Here is a 21191-nt window from a genome sequence, read left to right as displayed (position 1 = left end):
TTAACAGATTTCCTTTAGTCAAAGAGATAGCAAGCTAAGAAGACAGGAGGGAAGAAAGGAACAATGCAGTCTGAGTTTCCCAATGACTCAATTTTAACAAAAATAAACAATAAAAATCTGGACCTCTTCAGAATATCGTCCTGATTATCGTTGCAAGGATCCCTGTTACAGTTCTTCTCTGGCACTTCTTTTTTTCAAATTAAATGCATCCTTTTTTTTTCCTGTATTGATAGGTACAGTCCTAACTTCTAAATCCTAAACAGGAAATATAAGTTTGAGCAGAGGGAAATGCAACCATTTGCAGAGGGAGTGAGTTAGTTAGTGTCACATGGCAGAGCCTGACCCACTATAACTGCTGAGCTCTGGTTTCCAACTTGGACTTGGCTCATAGCTACAGGACTTTTGACTCAACTACAGCAATGGTTTCCTAGCCTTGCTGTTATTTCTTGGCTTCCAGACACTCAGTACATTTGGGGCCCAGACATGTCTGAGCTTCATTGTTGGAAAGCTTTTTGTTTGCTTTTGCTGCTGTCCAAATGATCCAAGATAATGAATGAAGGTATGCGTTTGTTGTTGGGATCTGGGGAAAGCATGAAGCTGGGAGAAGTTATTGGGTAATACTAGGTGTACAAATAGCCAATGCAAAGGAAACTTTTTGCTTTTTCCAAAATAATTTTGAAAGCACATGTAGACAGCTCTAAAATCTCCTTTTGGGGCCGAGTTTTATGTATGTTTTCTATGTTGCCTTAAAAACTTGTGCACAAGAGTTCTTCAAATACTAAATATCAATTTATGGAGAGAGAAAAAAGTTTACTACCTGATAAGACAACTTCAATAAGATCGCCTTCCTGGATATCACTAGCCGTTTTCACCAGCTGAAGGATGTTTTCAGAGGTAGGGTCATGGCGAAAAAGCAGGATCTTATCATACATTCCATAGAAACCACATTCAGGGAACTGCAAATACAAATATCACAATAGGTTAAATATCTAAATCCTCTTAAATTAAAAAAAAATGAAACAAATGTCAGGGCACAAATGAAAGCTAACTAGAAAAGTTCAAAGTATCTAGAAATTAAAAATAAAAATGAATGGCAAGATTGATATTGACACAACTCCAAGTCAAAAGGAAAAACATATCGTAAGAGCAATAATGACCAAATAATCTTCTCATTAGAGATCTAGAAAACAGGAGAATATAAGATTCAAAGAAATTCTTGGTAGTTAATTGGTTAAGAAATATAGCAAGTGGGAAGAAGTGTACATTTTCATATGACCTCTAGTAATCCAATAGCGTAAAAATGGGAGTCAGTTTATTACAATACTATTACACATACTGTTAAATAATTTGTGTGCAAAAAACGGTCAGTCCATTTGGACATATTCAAAAACAAGAGGTGTGGGGGCAGTAGTGTGATCTGGATCCTCTAACTCAGGAAAGCCAGAGGTGACAACCCAATTCTCCCTCTTTTGTTGCCCTGACATTACATTTAGTTTTCATGCAATCTAGGTGAAATAGAAAAGTGCAATAACTACAAGTCAATTTGTTTGAAGTATAACACCTGGTTGAAAATCTCCTTACAGGGATAAACCTACGAATTGATCACTCAAGGACTATATCCTGATTATGTTATCATAGGCAGGAAGAACCAGGCGCTGGGGAGAAAGAAGGATAGGAAGGGAAGAAGGAGGTGAGGGGAGACAAAGGAGGAAGGAGATGAGGTCATCTTTAAGACAAGTGCAGCTACCAGACCAGCCAGAACTAGCTTTCTATGCCGAGAGAAGACCCAGGACACCATCTTGTCATTTTAGGTGAACTTTAGGTAATTATAATGGATTATAATGTTATTAGCAATGGCAGCCCAGAAAAAGATACTCTCTCCCTGTGTCACCATGACTATTCTGACAAGAGTCAAATAAGGACAAAATTCCTGCCTCCCAAAGGGAAAGAGTGGTCAGAAAGGGCCTGCCTAGGAACACCTATGCCACCCCTAAAACTTCACTATTTCATATCCTCTTTTTTAAAGTAATAATTTCTTAAGCCTCTTTGTTCTTTGTGGCAGCTGCTCTTCTCCGAGCCTGCCCAAGGGTGTACTATCCTTTTTAATAAATCTATCACTTGCTTGGCTTATTGGGTACATCCTTGAATTCTAACCTGCAACTGACACAAAGGACCCATTTCCTGGCAGCAATGGCAGGCATATAATGAAAGCTCAATGAAAGATACTTTATAATGGACAAACCTAGAAAAATTATAATAGTAACAACTACTATTATAATACTAGCAATTAACATTATTCCCTGAATTTCCTCTCTTCCTTCTAATACAGGAAAACGAACTAAATTCGAACCATAGCCCTAATTGATGAATCCTGTTTTAAAAGTAGAATTATTTGATCAAAAGATAGAAATATCCTTATGGATCTTAAAGCAAATTACATACTGATTACAACACTGTCAACCTACAGTCTCATGAGAATGACCTTCTCTTGAAGGTCCATGTGCTCCAGCATTGGATATTTTTATGAAAACAAACCATCAAACATTCTAGGCTAATTTGGTATGTGAACAGGGCTCTTTTCTTGTATCTGATTTTTTCACACAATTATTAAGGATTTTTTTTTTAATCAATTGATATTTGCAATGTCGTGGGAAAAGTGGTAAGTCAAGGAGAGAAAATTGTCTTTCCTGTTCCTGCACCTGGTCTGACATATGTCAACAAAGGTGGAGTTGAAGAAGCTATTGCTGGGATAAATGTGTCCACATGGTATCTTCTGAAGATAAATACAATATATTGTGAATACCTTTTTCTATTTTCTTATTAATAAAATTAGGGGCTACATTCATGTGAGACATGTTGTATGGATTAAAAGTTGAGAACATCCTATTGCGCTTAGGAGACTGTTGACAACCAGGGTTAAAACTACTTCTGCAGATCACTTCGTAAAGTTGGCTTCCTTAAAATAAACAAAGAGCTGAATGATGTCACTGCTTCCACTGTACTAATTAAAAGGGGAAAAAAAGTTGCGTCTTTCTGGTAATTTCTCCAAGAATATTATTAGAGTACAAGAAAAGAGAAAACTAAAATGCCATTTTCCCCAACTTAAAACAATGGATAGTTCATGTATTATTTTAAAAATCCCTTTCTTCTAATGTATAATTTACCCAAAATAAAATGGATCTTAGTGTATACATCTGTATGGGTTTTGACAAACATCAACACCCATGCGACCAAAATCACAATCATGCCATGAAACATTTCATCAACCCCCAAATTGTATTGTACCCCCTTGTAGTCGATGCCACCCACAATATTGACTCTAAGCACAGATCTGTTTTCTGTAACCAGAGATTAGTGCACTTGCTACAGAATTTCATACAAACAGAATCATACTGTATGAGCCACGTACTCTTTTTCTGGCTGGCTTCTTTTGCTCAGTATTATGTTTTTGAGGTGCGTTTATACATATTGCATTTGAGATTCACTTTTTATTAGTTATTAGGACTTCATTGCATGGATCCAGGAAAATTGTTTATCCATGAATCCACATTGAACATTTGATTTTTATCCAGTTTGTGACTATTACAGATAAAAATGCTATGAACACTTTTGTACAAGTTTTTCCATGGGTATATTTTTAATAAGCACCTAGCAACAGAATTTATGAGTTACATGATAAATTTATGTTTGATCTACATGTGTACCCTTATGCTAATAGCACATTATACTTACTATTGAAGCTTAATACTAAGCCTAGAATTCAGGTCATGTAAGCCCTCCATCTTTTACCGTTTCAAGATTGCTTTGGATATTATCAGTTTTCTGAATTTCCACAGAGATTTTAGAATCACTTTGTCAATTTCTACCAAAAAAATCTGCTATTACAAATAAAGCTGTTAGAAATGTCCACATAGAGTTTTTTGTGTGAACATAAATTTTTATTTCTCTGGGATGTATGGAAGTATCTATATAACTTTATAAGAAACTGCCAAAATGTTTTCAAAGTGGCTGTACCATCTTGCATTCCCAGCAGCAATGTATGAAAGCTCCAGTTGGTCTGCATCTTAAATAGGACTTCATAATGTCAGTTGTACTTATTTTAGACACTCTATTAAGTGTATAATATCTCATAGTTTTAATTTGCATTTCCACAATGATGACATTGGGCAACTTCTCACATGCTTATTCAGCAGAGAGAGAGAGAGAGAGAGAGAGAGAGAGAGAGACTGATCAACTCCTTTGCCCATTAAAAAAAAAAAAGAGTTGTTTTCTTATTGTTGAGTCCTGACAGTTCCTTACATAGTCTAGATAAAAGTCGGTTATGAGGTATAAGATACTTTCTTCCAGTCTGTGGCTTGTCTTTTCATTCACTTAACATTGTTTTCTGAAGTTATTCATTTTTATGAAGCTCAATTTATCAAGTATTTCTTAATGGATCATGCTTTTGATATAATATCTAATAAATATTTGCATAACTTAAAGTAACACACAAAATTTATCCTATGTTTTATTCTACAAATTTTATTGTTTGGGATTTTGGCTTTGGGTCTATGATCTACTTAGAGGTAATTTTTGAATTAAGTAAATAATATGGATTGAGGGTCATTTTTTTGCATATTCTGGAAGATTTGTATAGAATAGGTATAAGTTCCTCCTCAAATGTTGGTGGAATTCTCCAGCAATGTCATCTGAGTCTGGAGTTTTCTGTCTCAGAAGGTTTAAAACTACATATTCAGTTTCCTTAATAGATATAGCATTAATTAGATTTCAATTCCCTCTTCAGGGAGCTTTGGCATTTTGTAATTTTCAAGGAACCTATTCATTTCATAAAGTTTTTTCATATTATTTTCTTATCTCTCTCTTAATGTCTATAGGGTCTGTAGTAATGTCTCTTTATTAGTTTCTTATATTTGTAATTTGTGTCTTATCTAGTTTTTGTTGATCAGTCTGCTATTGGTCTATATATCTGTTTTTATGCCAGTATTGTATATATTTTTAAATCAGAAGTGCCATACCTCTACTTTTACTCTTTTTGTTCCAAATTGTTTGGGCTATCTGTGGTCTTTTGTGGTTCCATATGAATTTTAGGCATTTTCTATTTCTGTAAAAAAATGCCATTGGGATTTTGATAGCGATTGCATTGAATCTGTAGATCTCTTTGGAGAATATGGACATTTTAACAATATTAATTCTTCTAATACACGAACATGGGATATCTTTCCATTTATCTGTTTTTGATTTAATTTTTTCAGCAATCCTTGAAAGTTTTTTCTGCTAAGTCTCTCACCTCTATCATTTCTGATCTGTTTCCACTCACTCTTTTAATCCTGGTTATGGGTCACATTTTCCTGCTTTTTCATATGTGTGCTTTTTTAATTAGATGCCAGATATAGGCTTTGTTTTCCTTTAAAGAATGTTGATATTTGTTTTGGCAAAACATTAAGGTACTTACAGATCAGTTTTATCTTTTCAAGGCTTATTTTTAAGCTTTCTTAGGGCAGCTCTAAAGTAGTATTTGCTGTAGGGACAGTTCAGCCCTACTACTAATGCATGACTCTTTGAACACTTCTCTGGAATGCCTCAAGTGTTCAGTGGAATCTTTCCTATTTGGTAGAAATTCAACAGACTCTCAGCCCTATGTGAGTTCTAGAAAGTGTTCATTTCACAGCTTCCCAACAGTTGCTCTTTCTCCTGCCTTAAAGATATTCACACTATGCATGCACAGATTTGTATTCAGTCCACTACTCAAATGGACCCCTAACCAGATTTCTGGAGGTTGCTCTTTGTATATGTCCCATTTTTCCAATATTTCTCCCTTAAAAATCCTGTTGACTTAGTCTCCTTGAGCATGCACAGATTTGTATTCAGTCCACTACGCAAATGGACCCCTAACCAGATTTCTGGAGCTTGCTCTTTGTATAGGTCCGATTTTTCCAGTATTCCTCCCCTAAAAATCCTGTTGACTTAGTCTCCTTGAGCTCTGTTCTCTGTCTCCTCCACACAGCCAAACAAGGTTCTGCTTGGGTTCTCTCTCCCTACATGACACTTTGGATCCTGCTTCCAGGCAGAAAGTTCGGATGGCTGTAGTGCTTACCTCATTGGTTACCTTTCTCTCCGGGATCACAGTCCTGTGCTAAAACTGGGCAGTATCTAAAACAGGCATTTTATACATTTTGCATTGTTTTGTATTTGTTTGGACCAGGTGAGCATGTCTCATACCAGATTTACTTGTGTGCGGAAGCCAAAGTCTCATGTGCTTTTTAAACGCAGAATACCCATGTTTTCTACCCAAGCTTTAGGTACACCTAATTCTATTTAAATTGCATTTGCAAGAAAAGCAAGTAAGAAAAATAAAATGTCCATAATGGGTAAGAGTACCTTTTTAAGATTAGTAATGATATAAAAATAGAAAATTTAATTATCAGACAACTTTTGATCTACACTGGTTTAAATTTTAATTATTAAAAGATAGTCCCTGATCAGAATCCAAAACTTCTTCAAAAGATAATACATTAATGCACAGATCCTATTAACATATCCTTTCCAAAACCATGGATAGCTAATTCTGACTAAAGAGGAGAAAGAAAATTCAAGGGATTCAGTGCTTGAGTTGGAGTGAATAAGAAAATAATAGCTAGAGAGGAAGAGATATGAAACAGCAACTGTTTTCCTGAAAAAGAGTTAAGCTTTTCAGTGTCTTCCAACTAACACCTTGTGAATGTGCTTGTGGGGCACAAGGGTCAGGTGGGAAAAGTGAAGAGGATTCTGTCATGCAGGGTCTCAGCTCCCGCTCTCAGCAGATGGACACAGAATATGGTGAGGCCAAAAAGGAACAACAACGGAGCCATAGATAGGGGAGTCCTACCACTATATTCTCGATGGCAGCTGGTCGAGACACAAAAGCAAACATCCGCCAGTACCCCAATGAGGGGTCTTCCTGCACCCCAGTCTTGCTGGCCAAGACACAGGAAGTAGGAACCACATGATATGCAATCCGCCATCCATGCTTACTAACCCCATTTGGCTAGCCGCAACCCGCCCATTAACCGCACTCGCCCGCCAACCACACCTGCCAGAGAAAACACATGCCTGCCAGCGCAGCCACAGCAATTATATTAATGGCTAATGATTAACTGGTTACAGCTGATGGCCATCTACTACCAGAGCCAGCACCTTTCCATGTAAGGTCGAGAGCCTGGAAACTACTCTCTGGGACTCTGTCCCTACAGTTCATAAGAAACAAGGATTCTGCCAGCTCATCACAGCTTTGGTGCAACCTGGCCTTATCCACACATCTCTTGCTTTCTTCAAGGACATCTCTATATTCCATTTATCAATGGTCTTGTATTGCTGACATTTGAACATTGCATTCTGTGTTGTGCCTCTGTAAAACCGTAGGTATGATGTAATAAAAATAGAAATGATTTGGTGTTCAAGTAAGGCTTAAATGCTTCTCATCCTAATTATTGTATTTCTAAGGGTGATGCAGAAAATATTTTGAAACATAAGAATAGGTAGAAGAATACCAATATATGCCACACATATTAAAACTATTATTTAAAAAGACTAAGTTTTTTAAAATGAAGATAGTGTTATAAGTGTTCATGATGGTTATCTGTCCAACATATAAACAACTGAGGTGTGGATATCCTCTCGCCCACGCCTTCTTACTGAGTCATAGCCTTGGCTTTTCTCTCATCATTACTAAGCCATTCAAGAAACCTATGAAGAGCCCTATGAAGCAGGGTAAAGGGGTAAACTTGGAGGTGTAGCCTCTTGGGACAGTTGTCACAGTAGCAGAAGCTGAAGGTTCAATTTTTTTTTCAGACTATCTTTTTGTACTAGACAGAAAAATATATATGCATATTTATCTTTTACTGTTAAGAGAATAAAATCTTTGCTTTTATGTAACATAACATTTTTTTTGAATAGAAACTATACAATAAGACTTTAAAAAATTTATATTTAAAAATGATGTCTGGAAGGTGAAAAGTGTAAATGAACAATGCCTGACAACTGAGAAGAGAACATATTGGGGGAAAACACTCATGGAACAACGTTTCCTAATTTGGTCATAATCATCTGTTTTTATGGGAAGGTGTGTGAGCTTTGAAATCTGAAAACCCTCATTAAACTAAACAGGCTTTTAGAAAGGCTCAGAGGCTTGTAAACTCAGCTGGAGCTTATTACAAGATCAGTTCTGTTTCTCCGAGGCTTTGTGGCTCTGAGCGCAAACATCTGAGATAAGTGATTTCAAGCTCTCTCCAAGTTCGACTCTTAACAAAACTGGCCACTGTGAAAATACGGCCCACAATCCCGGCACTGGTCCTAAGCTCTTTAATTCTACCCTATGCTGGAATCCTCTGTGCTGCTGTGTGTATCATTTGGCATTTTTGACCACAGAGCACAATTTACTGTTACATTTCACTATAAATTCATGGCTGGCCAGACAATGTGCTCCAGAGTAGAATAAATACATGTTTTAATGAGTAGCTGAAATACGACCTGGCGAACAGGAACTATAAGGAACAAATGGTGCTTTTTCATAGTTGAGGCCAATCAAAAAGGCAGAGGAGCAAGCAACACCAGAAACAAATTAATCCATGACTCAGTCAAGTAGGAAAGAGAGAGGGGGGTGTCTTGATTAGGAAATGAAAGTACACTGCCAGTTTACTTTTGCTGAAAGATGATGAAAATCCTGAAATTAATTATTCTGCTCAATAGCAGAACACACCAAGTAGTTGAATGTTGCACTCTTCTTATCAAAGAGGACTCGAAAATCATTTCCCAAAAACTCTCCTATCTACAACAAGTGGTGCCATAACTTGTTACCCTGAATGAACAAAAAAGTGCTACTACTTCCTAGTGTGGCCCAAATACTCCTTAAGTGTTGGTCCTGGAATATAAGGACAACAGGGACACACTGGGAGCAACTCTTTCCACAAGAATGTCTAGAAAGTTAGGTGAAAAAGGACTCCTTTGGTGAAGTTGCACCTGAGTGGTGTTGGTATTGGGCTGTAAAAGGCAGGAAACGTTAGCCCATTGATGGTTCTGAAAGCAGCAAATCCCTAAATCAGTTAGATCCTTCTGAGGGAGCTCATGAAAGAGAATTAATATACCAATCTTCAGTTTATGCTATTAACTCTGCCTAGAAAAAAACCATTCTCTTTTTAAATTCTCTTTTTTCAATTTTTATAGTTTTTAAAAATTGTCTAATAACAGACTGAAAATTTAAATATATCAATGAAAAAGAAAACAAATACTTAGTGAAAAACCATTGGATGATTATCATAGCACTATCGTTACAACAACAACAAAGTATGAGATAGTTCCAGCCCACCACAAGCATGAACACTAGATTTTGACTTAGAAACCCAAGTTATAAAGTGTAAATAAAAGGGGGGGAAAAGAATAATCTATATTATATGGACACATATTTCTGAAATGTTTTAAATTTGGGCACAGGCTCTTTTACTTGGTGATTTCATGTCCTCAAAAGGAGACACATGTGGGGACAAAACCCCAAAAAGCAGTTTCCAGGCTCTCGGCCTCACATAGAAAGGTGCTGGCTCGGGTAGTAAATGGCCATCAACTGTGATCAGATGCCAGCAGCTGTGGCTAGTTGGCCGTCAGCTGTAACCCGTAGGCCATTGGCCACTAATATAACGGCTGTGGCTACGCTAGCAGGAATGGAATGGGGGCTAGCAAGAAGATGGTGGCTGGCAAGCGCAGACTGCTGTTAGGACGGCGGGTTGCAGATTATGTAGATCCTGCTTCCTGTGTCTCCAGCCCAGCCGCCAGCGAGAATATATTGGTTTGACTCCCCTATCTATGGCTCCGTGGGTGTTCCTTTTTGGCCTTACCGTGTCCTGTGTTCTTGGGCGGGGAGTGGGAGCTGAGACCCTGCACGACAAATGGCGCAGCGAGCAGGGTTCCCTGCGCGACAACACATAAAAAGAATTCCATACTATGACCATATAGCTACGTAACTAGTTAATAAATGTAATCTTAGGAAACAGAAACCAGAAAAACATGTCAAAAACTTTGCTTTTTACCTCCCTCCCTCTTCGACCCAACACGTACCTACCCTTCCCCACTCCCTACCAATTTGGGAGAAAAATGAATGATTACTGTTCTATCACAATAACCAAGAACCATTATCAAAAGCAAGCCTTTGCTATCTTCCTAGTGTCAAATATTATTATAGGTTCTTGGTAGAATCACTGATCTCTCAGTCCAAAAGATATGATTCATGAAAATAAATCTGTAATATCTATTTTCATGACATATTTTTTTAAAAGCCTTTGAAAAATTCCAGTTTCTGAAAGATGAAGACTAAATGATACTTACAGTGTTGAAATGAGATCCACCACACATTTCCCAAACCATGAAAAACAGCAAAACTGTCCACTGCGGAGCCAGTCACACATACATTCTCCATTTTACTTTGTCTTTTCTGGGCCACAGGTATGCTGCCCAAATGCAGACAACCCTGGCAAACAATCACACCTGTTGCCTTGCTCCTCTGCAGGTCCTTCTCTCCTACCATCACTGGCAACCACCTGACTCCTCACAAACCCAAAGCTTCCTTTGACAATGGATGCCTAATACCAGGGGACTATCAACCTCCGAACTTTTCAAGGTCCAAACTTAGCAACACAAAAGTCACAGTAGTTAGTCCTACTTTCTCCAACTTTACTGACATAACTTCCTTTTCTCATTCAAGACAAAATTTTAATTTATTCCACTCTTGCTTTCATTAAGGCAGATCTAGCACCTGACCCAGGGACTCTCTCCTGCTTAGAACCCCTATTTTTAGCTTAATGCACTTTCTTGTGCAGTAAGTTCAAAATCCCATTGTTTAAACAACAATTTTCATTCATAATTTTAAAGTTGGACCTTAGCCTTCGTCTCTATTTAAATTACAACAAAGAAAAACAGAAGAAAGGGAAGGAATATATTTCATCAAAGAGAGGTCTGTTTGGAATCTTTTGGGATTAAAGGTTACATTAAATGTGAAATGGTAAATTTGGGCTATAAAATACTACAAGACATAGAAACATGCATTTAACCTAAACTTGCAATACTTTGTGGGAATAAAGCTAGACTATACATTTTTCTTCCTTGGGCATATAATGTTTTGCATCAGATATTGCTAAAGAACTCTGTTTAATAAATTATCTGTTTATCTAGAAGGCAGCAGATGTGACACAGTGTGATGCTTAATTGTTGTAGAAACATTTTTTTTTATTTTAATTTGAATAATATGTCATCTATTAAAAAGACAAGAGCAATAAGGAATTACTTAATACACCATTAACTCTAATGCAGTAACTGCTATGTACAGATTTCCTGGAGGTATTTTAAATCATTATTTTGTTGTATATAATTTTTAAGTTTAAAAATAAATGTTCGTATCAGGCAATTATAGGTGGTAGTAATTAATGAGAGCCTCACCATTGTTGTATAAAAACATATTATCCCACATCATATCTTGACAGATTACCAGTCAATGATAGCTGTTAGAAGTCTTAGTAGGCACTCTGAAATTATTCACACAACATTAATTAGGTGTGTGGATGTGCAGCTTGGAAATGGAAAATATGTACTTCACACTCTTTATCTCACTCTGAATAAACCTGTCATTATCGCATATTGTAGATTTTTTACATTTCATAATAAGGCTACATATTTGTTCGTTACTTTAATGAATTAATGACAATTGATGAGGACTGGGTAAAATACAGAATATGACAGCAACTAAAAAGGTTTTACCAAAAATTAAGAATCACTAACTTTGGAGAAGAAAAGCTTCTGGAGATTATTTATTTTATCTTCTCACTTTAGAGTGAATACATTGATACTCAGAATATTTTAAGGAATCTATCCAGGGTCACAGTGCTAGGTAATGCCAGAACAAGTATGAGTAGTCTAGTCTCCTAAATCATACTCCTTGATCCTTCCTTTCGATTCTGCCTCTCTTAGAAAGGAAATACAGGAATAGTGGCCAAATGTCCAGCAAACAGTGATTTAGAACTGAAAACCTTAAGCACTTTTCCTTGCCAGAAAGCCCTGGATCCAGGCTTAACGAGTTTGGATTTTGAACAAAAATAAGGTAAATGACTTAATGAGCTTTGCAGCAGCTATTCTCTGGCAATCTTAGTTCTTACTATTACGTAGATAGGCAAGTCATTTAAAAAGTAGTGGCAGTAAGACAGTCCATAGAAGACTGGTTGACAGCAAAATGGGACAGCTTACAGCAACACAAAAACTGAGTGTGGTCATTAAGACGAGGGGCAGGCTTACACATCCCACTCTCCAAGGAGTACTGCAGTATAAAAGAAGTATAATTAATATTTACAGAATTGTTGACAAAATCCCTTAGACAAAAAGAAACATATACACAGTACTGATTATTATATTTGCAAGATTCCCATTAAATTTCTAAAATAAAACTAGAAAGTAAAATTTACTCTGCTTTTATTTGGAAAATTTATGCATCTGGCTACCATCCTGAATAATGATGATAAACGAAGGATAGCTCTATTAGTGAACTATAATTTGGGTTTGTATTTCAGATGCATGAAGTATAATTTTCCATTAAATTAAAACTAAACTTTAACATTAAACATACTTAAACCAATGACCAAAACTGCTAATTTTTAAAGCACAGATTTGCAACGATGTATTTACGTAATCCTTAAAGATGACACTAATCCTCAAATAGTTACGATACTGCATATAGTTTGCCAATTTATAAAGATCAGTTAAAAATCAGTCTTCAGTAAAAGAAATAAATAAATTAATAGACCAGCTCTTTTTTACCTCTTACTCATATGTTCGAAAATATCTGATTAAATTGATTTTATTCTAGGTGATTTTCTTTAAAAAAAATAATTGGGTAGATCTGAGTATGTCTAATAAAGAAGGATATAACAACAATGCAGAAGAGTGTGGGAAAAAGGAGAACTGCCTGGCTTATGCCCCAGGTCATAAATACAGAAATGGAGAAGAGTTTGGAGGTAAAATACTTCTTACCAAAGCTATCTGAACGGTATAGCATGGAGGAATAAAGAGTGGGCATAAACATTGCTCTTCCAATTGAAGTGGAAAAACTGATGTGATGCATCCAATGATCATGATGAGAACTTACCTGGATCATTAAGGATAATAAAGAAACAGCATGCACACTGCCACTCACAAGCGGTAGGTACAAATATATCATGGCACACACAAATGCTCATAATCCTGCATTTGCTCAGTAAATACCCAGCAAACACTTAGGCATTCTTTTCCTAGCTAGACACATAATAATAAATCAAACCAGACCTCATCCCTTCTTCTCATAAGTAAGGGGAGGCTACAAGCAGAAGAAGACAAGTAGAAGAGACAAATATTACAAAGGTAAATCACACAAATGAGGTTATAACAGCACAGTGAGCTAAGTTATACAAAGAAACAAAGTAGCATTCTAAGAGCATATGTAATGAAGGATTATAACAAAGAACGAGGCAAAGAATTAAGAAATGTTTCCCTAAAAAACTGACACTTCTGGTCAGATCCAGTGATAAAAATAAGTAACTTCACAAGGAAGATGGTCAGAGGTAGGAATTCCAGGCAGAGCAAGCATCTGCACAAAGTATTACATTTTCTTTATTATCCTTAAAAATAGTTTCTAGTCAAGATGGTGGAGTAGGTAAACATTGTGCTTGCCTCCTCTCATGACCATATCAAAATCACAACTAAACTACAGAACAACTATCATTGAGAATCACCTCTTGTCTAGCTGAACTGAAGTCCTATAACTAGGGACATACAAAACAAGCCACCTTGAGACAGCTAGGAGAGGCACAGATGTGGAACAGGCTGGTCCCATATCTGCATATGACCATTAAAAATCAGGAGGGATATCTAGACTGTGGAGGTCCCTCCTGGAGAAGTAAGGGGTTCCAGCCCCACATGAGGCTCCCCAGACGAGGGTTCCAGTGCCAAGAAAAGAAGTCCCTATAACATCTGGCTATGAAAACCCACAGATATTGTGGCTGAGTGAAACGAGAGCGCTGGAGTCCCAAGTGCTCCTCTTAAAGGGCCCGCACACGAACTTACTCACCAACCGATTCATTCACTGAGAGACTCACTGTGAGCTCCAATGCTGGGGCAGCATTTCAAAACGTGCCAGGGACATACGGGAAAGAACTGAATTATCTGTCTTCAGGGCAAGGGCTAGAGGAGCATATTTCTCCCATACAGAACTGCAGACAGAATCCATTATTTCTTTGTTGAGCCTTCCCGTTCCCAGTGAGCACACAGAGGTGGCCGCCATATCTGAATGCCCATCAACCTAGCTAACACTCTTCACCTGCCCTGGTGATTGCCTGAGACCCTGCCCCACCCAACTTTCAGGACCACCCATACCACTTCCAGTGCTCTTCCATATAAAGCACCTGTCTTGGCTAATGCTGTGGACTTTCCTAAAATCTATCAAAGGTTCACAAAACCCAAACAAGCATTACATAGCCTTGGCATGCCCCATATCTCATGTTGAGTGCTCCAAGCATGGCCCTAGTGGCTGCCAGCCTCTGTTCACAGCTTGGCCTCTCCCAGGCAACTCCAAGCCCAGCATGGATGGTGGCCATCTGTGAATTGCTTTGTGGCGCATATCACGTGGCCCCAGGTAGGACACAGGCTACAGCTGAACATGGCTTGCAGCACAGCACCTCTGAGGGGGCCCTGAGGCTGGCATGCCTAGTGGCTGACTTCGGATTGAGAACCACCTGGCTGTCTCCAAGGATGACACACCCAAAGGGCAGACTGGACAGGTACTAGAACCCTGCTAGAGTGAATCCTGCTCCATAGGGTCAGCCCCTGCACAACAGCTCCTCCAGTATAGTAATGGCCACTCCTGAAAACCAATCAGCCCAAGAGTCAATCCCTTCCTGATGTGCAAACAGCTACCAAGGCTCAACTACAACAGGAGGGCACACACAACTCATACAAGGGACACACCTGGAGCACTCAGCTCAGGTGACCAGGGAGAATGAGCCAGCGAGCATCACAGGACACCTACTACATAAGGCCACTCTAATAAGACCAGGAGACATAGCAGCCCTACCTAATACATAGAAACAAATACAGGGAGGCAGCAAAATGGGGACACAAAGAAACATGTCCTAAATGAAAAACTAGGACAAAGCTTCAGGAAAAAAACTAAAAAAAACTAAAAAAAAAAAAAAAAAAAAAAAAAAAAAGAAGAAGAAGAAGAAGACAAACAGTGCCCTGGTTGCAGAGTTCAAAACACTGGTTATAAGGATGCGCAAACAATTTATAGGAAGAGTAGATGAACTCAGTGAGGACTTTAACGAAGAGCTAGGAAACATAAAAATGGAGATAGAAAACACAAAAAATGAACCAGTCAGAAATGAAAAATACAATAACTAAGATAGAGTTACATTAGAGGGAATCAAAAATAGATTGGATGAAGCAGAGAATCGAATTAGCAATTTAGAAGATAAGGTAGTAGAAAATACCCTATTGAAACAGCAGAAAGGAAAAAAAAAAGAATAAAAAAAGGAAGTAAGTTTAAGGGGCTTCTGGGACATCAAGCACAGCAATATTAGCATCATTAGGATACCAGAAGGAGAAGAGAGAACAAGGAATGGAAAACCTACTTCAAGAAATAATGATGGGAAACTTTTCTAACCTGGTGAAGGAAATAGACACAAAAGCCCAGGAAGCACAGAGAATCCCAAACAAGATGAACCCTAAGAGGCCCACACCAAGACACATTACAATTAAAATGCCAAAGGTTAAAGACAAAGAGAGAATATTATAAGTAGCAAGAGAAAAGCAGTTAGTTACCTACAAGAGAGCTCTCATAAGACTGTCAGCTGATTTCTCAACAGAAACATTGCAGGCCAGAAGGGATTGGCCAAAAATAATCACAGTGATGAAAAATAAAACCTTACAACCAAGATTATTCTACCCAGTAAAGCTATCATTTAGAATCAAAGGACAGATAAAGACTTTCCCAGAGAAGAAAAAGCTAAAGGAGTATTTAATTTTTCTTGTAATACAAACCAGTATTACAAAAATGTTAGAGGGAGTGGGAGAGGGAGAAGAGAAGAAGAAGGAGAGCAGGAGGAGGAGGAGGAGGAGGAGGAGGAGGAGGAGGAGGAGGAGGAGGAGGAGAAAGAGGAAGGAGAGGAAAAGATTCAAAATATGAATAATAAAATGGCAATAACTACATATCTATCAACAATTACTTACAATGTAAATGGAGTAAATGCTCAAAGCAAAAGATAGAGAAACTGAATGGAGAAGAAAATAAGACCCTGACATATACTGCCTACAAGAGCCTCACTTCAGATCAAAGGACACACACAGCGTGAAAGTAAAGGGATGGAAAGAGATTATTTCATAAAAAATGGAAATTAAAGAAAATACAGCTAGGAAGGCAATACTTATACCAGACAAAATAGACTTTAAAACAAAGGCTATATAACAAGAGATAAAGAAGGACCCAGTAATCCCACATGTGGGTTCCAAAGAAACCCAAACACCACTTCTAAAATATGTGTGCATTTGTATGTTAATAACGGCATTATTTACAATGGCCAAGATATGGAGGCAGCCTGGGTGTCCATTAATGGATGAATGGATAAATAAAAGGTGTTATATACAATGGAATATTGCTCAGCCATAAAAAAGAATGAAATCTTGCCATCTGCAATAACATGGACCTAGAGGGTATTTTGCTTAGTGGAGTAAGTCAGACAGAGAAAGACAAATGCCATATGACTTCACTCATGTGTGGAATCTAAAGAACAAAATAAACAAACAAACAAACCAGGAAGAAGTTCATAGATACAGAGATCATTTTGATGGTCGCCAGCTGGGAAGGGAAGTGGGGGTGAAAAAGGAAGGGATTAATAAGTACAAATTGGTAGTTACAAAATAGTCATGGGGATATAAAGTACTGCATAAGGAATGTAAGTCAATAATATTTTAATAACAATGGACAGTGTCAGATGAGCAACAGATTTATCAGAGTGACTATTTCCTAAGTTGTATAAATGTCTAATCACTATGTTGTGGACCTGAAACTAATGTAATATTGTGTATCAACTATAATTAAGAAACAAAAGTAATATTAAAAATAGTAATGGTGCTAAGTCTCCTTTGATTAAGGGCAGAAAAAGTATTGCTGGCTCATTCATCATCAATCGTTCACATCATGGTAATCCACATTGGATGCCATGCTTGTGCCAGGATCTGCCTAATAGCTCTGACACTGCATGTAACCCCACAAACTGCTCACTCATTTAAGAATCCCCTCGACTTAGACCTATACCTGATTTCAGTGGCTAAATTAACATTTTCCAAAGCATATGCATTAACTCCATGAGAAGCTCTATGGTGATGAGGTTTGAAGTACGTTTGAAAATGTGACATACACCACCTCCTTTTTGAAAATTCATTATGCACATAATCATAATTCATGTTTATAAAGAAACTTGTTTCCCAATATTTCTATACTTGACACACTGAGGCCTTCTTCACTTCCAGTTTCAAAGGACATTCACACCTAAGATATCTTACTTTTCTTCAAAACTAACTTACATGTGGTGAAGAATAATTTAATTAAGTGACTTTTTAAACTCTCTTATATTCATATTATGATATTTTAAAAATTAATTTCAGTTTCATTTACTGAAATTTCATTAATTTCGGTTACTGTATTAGAACCCAGCAAGAGCCATAGATTTTGCTGTTGGCATTGATACTGTGGAATTCCATTGTTCTGATTGTGCTGCTAATGATCCTTTGGTTCCATGGATAAAAATCTCATTTCCCGAAAGCCAAATCCCCATGGAGCTGGTGTACTTTTTCTTCTTTGTACTGATAAGCAGGCAGTGAATATGATTTAAAGAATCAAAATGAAAACAATGTCTCTAATTTAGTTTGATGTTCCCCAAGATAGGAAAGAATTTCTTCTCCCTTGTAAAATGCTATACAGCTTCTGGAAAGAATGTTGTACCTTGTGGAAGAGTCAGGAGTAGCCAAAGATAATAAAACCACCTGCCATCCCCATAGAAGTAACACTCAATATATTGGCCTTTCCGTTCACTTCCAAGTGGCCAGATGTCCTCAGCTGAGCTGACTGTCAAGAGCAGGCTTTGGCCCCACCTACAAAGCCCTAAGCTTGTATGACAAGATACCTGCTAGGGTTTTTATGAATATTAGTGATGCCTTGGGACTCTGATTCAGGTTATTGGGTCACAGAGAAATGTATTATATAGAAAAACTGACCAATGGTCTGTGGTTGTCTCTCATAAAGGCAAATTATAGATCATTTACAAAGACTAAATCTGAGGAATGATGAGAGGGAACATGTACACTTGAGTCCAATAGAAGTGGATTAAAAGATTAGACATTGAGAAAAAAAATCTATCAATGTTTGTGTTTGATCTAGGGAAAGGTAAAAATGAATGTAAAGGTGAAACCTTATACTACGACTTAGCATTAAGTACATTAATTTCTTTCATACATATACATGCTAATATGAAATAACTTGAATTTTAAAATAAAGAAAAACAGTGGTCCATGACGACTAATACCTTGTGACATAAATTATCTCAGCACAAATTTATATACCAGGGTGCCAAAAAAATGTACACATTTTAACAGATGTTATCTACGTATTACTTTCAAAGGTGAACTGAATTACGATAGCACTGTGTAATATGAAGTTTGCTCAAAAGATGGCGTTAATCAAATGAATGCTAGCGCCATTTATTGTATTACAATTTTAATACAGTTCTTCCCTTTCTTAAAACGTGTATACATTTTTTTGGCACCATTTGTATTTTATTTCATTGGGGGCCTGGAGGCATACTGGTAAACAATATAGACAAATAGACCCCACCACTATGAAGATTTAAGATACTCTGTTTTCTCTGCCTAAGATTTAGAGTTGCCCCAGGCTATCTCTGAAAAACTAACTTCTTGACATTCTTTATCCTGTTACCTTTGTATTTCTATGATCCAATTTGCTTATTATCCCAAAACAGTAAAGAGAGAAGGAGCTGGTGTGGAAAAGTTTCAAGTGAAACATTTTGAGAGAAGTTTCTATTTACTTTTAAAAGAGGGCAGAACAAAGTCCCCTTGAGAGAAACCTGGTTTACACTGTAACTGAGAAATCTGGGCCATCTGAATAGCCGAGCAACTCCAAGTTGTGAAAACCTTCTATTGTATCCTTTAAGCAACTGGGAGTGTATGAGATGGTGGCCTGTGCCAGTCATTTCATCCTGATCCAGTCACTGCATTAATTCATATTCCTTTTCACTGGGAGAGAACAGGTGCATGTAAAAATTAAAACTGAAACATTTGAATTAAACATGGTATTTTAAACCTCACCATACATATGTGGTGAACTGTACTGATTATATCAGCACTAAAAATAAACTTCAGTTTGTTAAACACAGATTAACCAAGAAAATGAGAACCAAAATTTGATATCTCACTCTAAATGTATAGAAAATAAAATTCACTAGTTGAGACTGGATCATGATAAGAATCAGAACATCGTGCTTCACAAAACTTCAAACGCAACAATCAAAATTCAGATTGTTGGCAAAACACTCAAGATATATTCTGCTTCAAATTCCACCAGGTTTTCCTCCTCCCATTTATAGACATTTTTACAGGAAGTATCTGTATTCACTGCATACACTTGAATCAACATGAGGCAAGCTGTCTGCCTGACCTCTACTCTCAAAACAATCACTTAAGACAGCCAATGCCCTTCACATTGACAGATTCTATACCATGTTTCCCCGAAAATGCTTCTCCCTAGCCAGAAGATCAGCTCTAATGCATCTTTTGGAGCAAAATTAATATAAGACCCAGTCCTATTTTACTATAATATAACAAAACATAACATAGCATAACATAACATACATAACATAATACAATATAATATAATATTAGTATTATGTAATATAATACCGGGTCTTACATTAAATTTTGCTCCAAAAGACGCATTAGAGCTGACCTTATTTTTGGGGAAACACCGTATGTGTGTTTCTCAGGCCTCATAGGTAACATCTCAGCAACATTTGACCAGTTGATCACTCCCTCCTTCCAACAAAACACTTGGTTTTCCTCCTACTTGATGGGCTGTAATTCTTCAGTCACGTTCACTGCATCTTCCCTCTTTTTTCCAACCTCAGATGCGGCAGCATTCAGGGCTCATTCTTCAGAAAGTTTATTTTCTCCATACAAAATCACTCTCGTAGAGGAGCTCATCCAGTCACCTGGCTTTAAATACCATACATTTAGATGGTACCATATGGCATACCATATATTCAGATGACACCGATGTCTGCCTCTAACTCTGCGCTTTCCCCCCAAACACAGAGCCATCTATCTAATGATATTCAACATCTCTGTATAGATGTATCTATGAGGCATTCACATTTTAACATGTTTACAGCAAAACTCCTAACACCAGCCCCTGATTGTGCTTCCTCACTGCTCCCATCTCAACACACAGTTGTTCAGGTCCAAAATCTTGTAATCACCTTTGAATTTTCTCTTTCTCTCTCATTTCATATGTAATCCATCAACAAATCCTGTTACCTCTATAATGAAAGTACAGTATGTTCCAAACCTAAAATCTGTCACCATCTCCACTGCTATGTCTGTAGTCCAAGCCACCATCTCTCACCTAAACCTCAATAACTGCTCAAGCCACCAGTCCCTATTCTTGCCCTCACAATCTATTCTACACACAAGAATTGGAATCATCCTCTGAAAATATGTGTCACTTCAAAGTGCAACAGAGTAAAATGCTAGGTCTCTCTGACTCCATCTTATTCAAATCTGCCTTGTTCCCATGACCCTCAGACTAATACCTCCTGCTTCAAACCTGACCATCATTAGAGGAATTCTTCTTGGGGCTTGAGTTTTTACAAAAACAGCCCCTCCCATTTCCCCTTCCCTTGAAATAAAAAAAGCCAGAACTCTATACTTTAGGAAGATGGATTTGAGGATCAGAACTCCCATCTTCTCAGTTGGCGCCTGCCTTCTGGATAAATGAAGCTTTCCTTACTCCAAACTCTGGTGTTTTGAAGTTTGGCCTTTTGAAACATCGGGCACACAGACTTGGACGGGTAATAACAGCCTTATGA

The 21191-nt window shown here is 37.5% G+C and overlaps 1 protein-coding gene across 2 annotated transcripts in view; it reads right to left on the bottom strand.

The window, feature by feature from the left end:
• PRKD1 (protein kinase D1) overlaps positions 1-21191 on the bottom strand; it is a 301801-nt gene that overhangs the window by 139254 nt on the left and 141356 nt on the right. For both annotated transcript variants that reach the window (XM_081049825.1, XM_081049824.1), the window contains exon 2: positions 818-956. In XM_081049825.1, the coding sequence (XP_080905951.1) occupies positions 818-956 (139 nt within the window). The remainder of the gene's footprint in view (positions 1-817; positions 957-21191) is intronic.

This window comes from Rhinolophus hipposideros, assembly GCF_964194185.1.
Source record: "Rhinolophus hipposideros genome assembly, chromosome: 5".
NCBI lineage: Eukaryota > Metazoa > Chordata > Mammalia > Chiroptera > Rhinolophidae > Rhinolophus > Rhinolophus hipposideros.
Note: the sequence above shows the minus strand (reverse complement) of the source record. Positions and strands in the feature narration are given on the sequence as shown.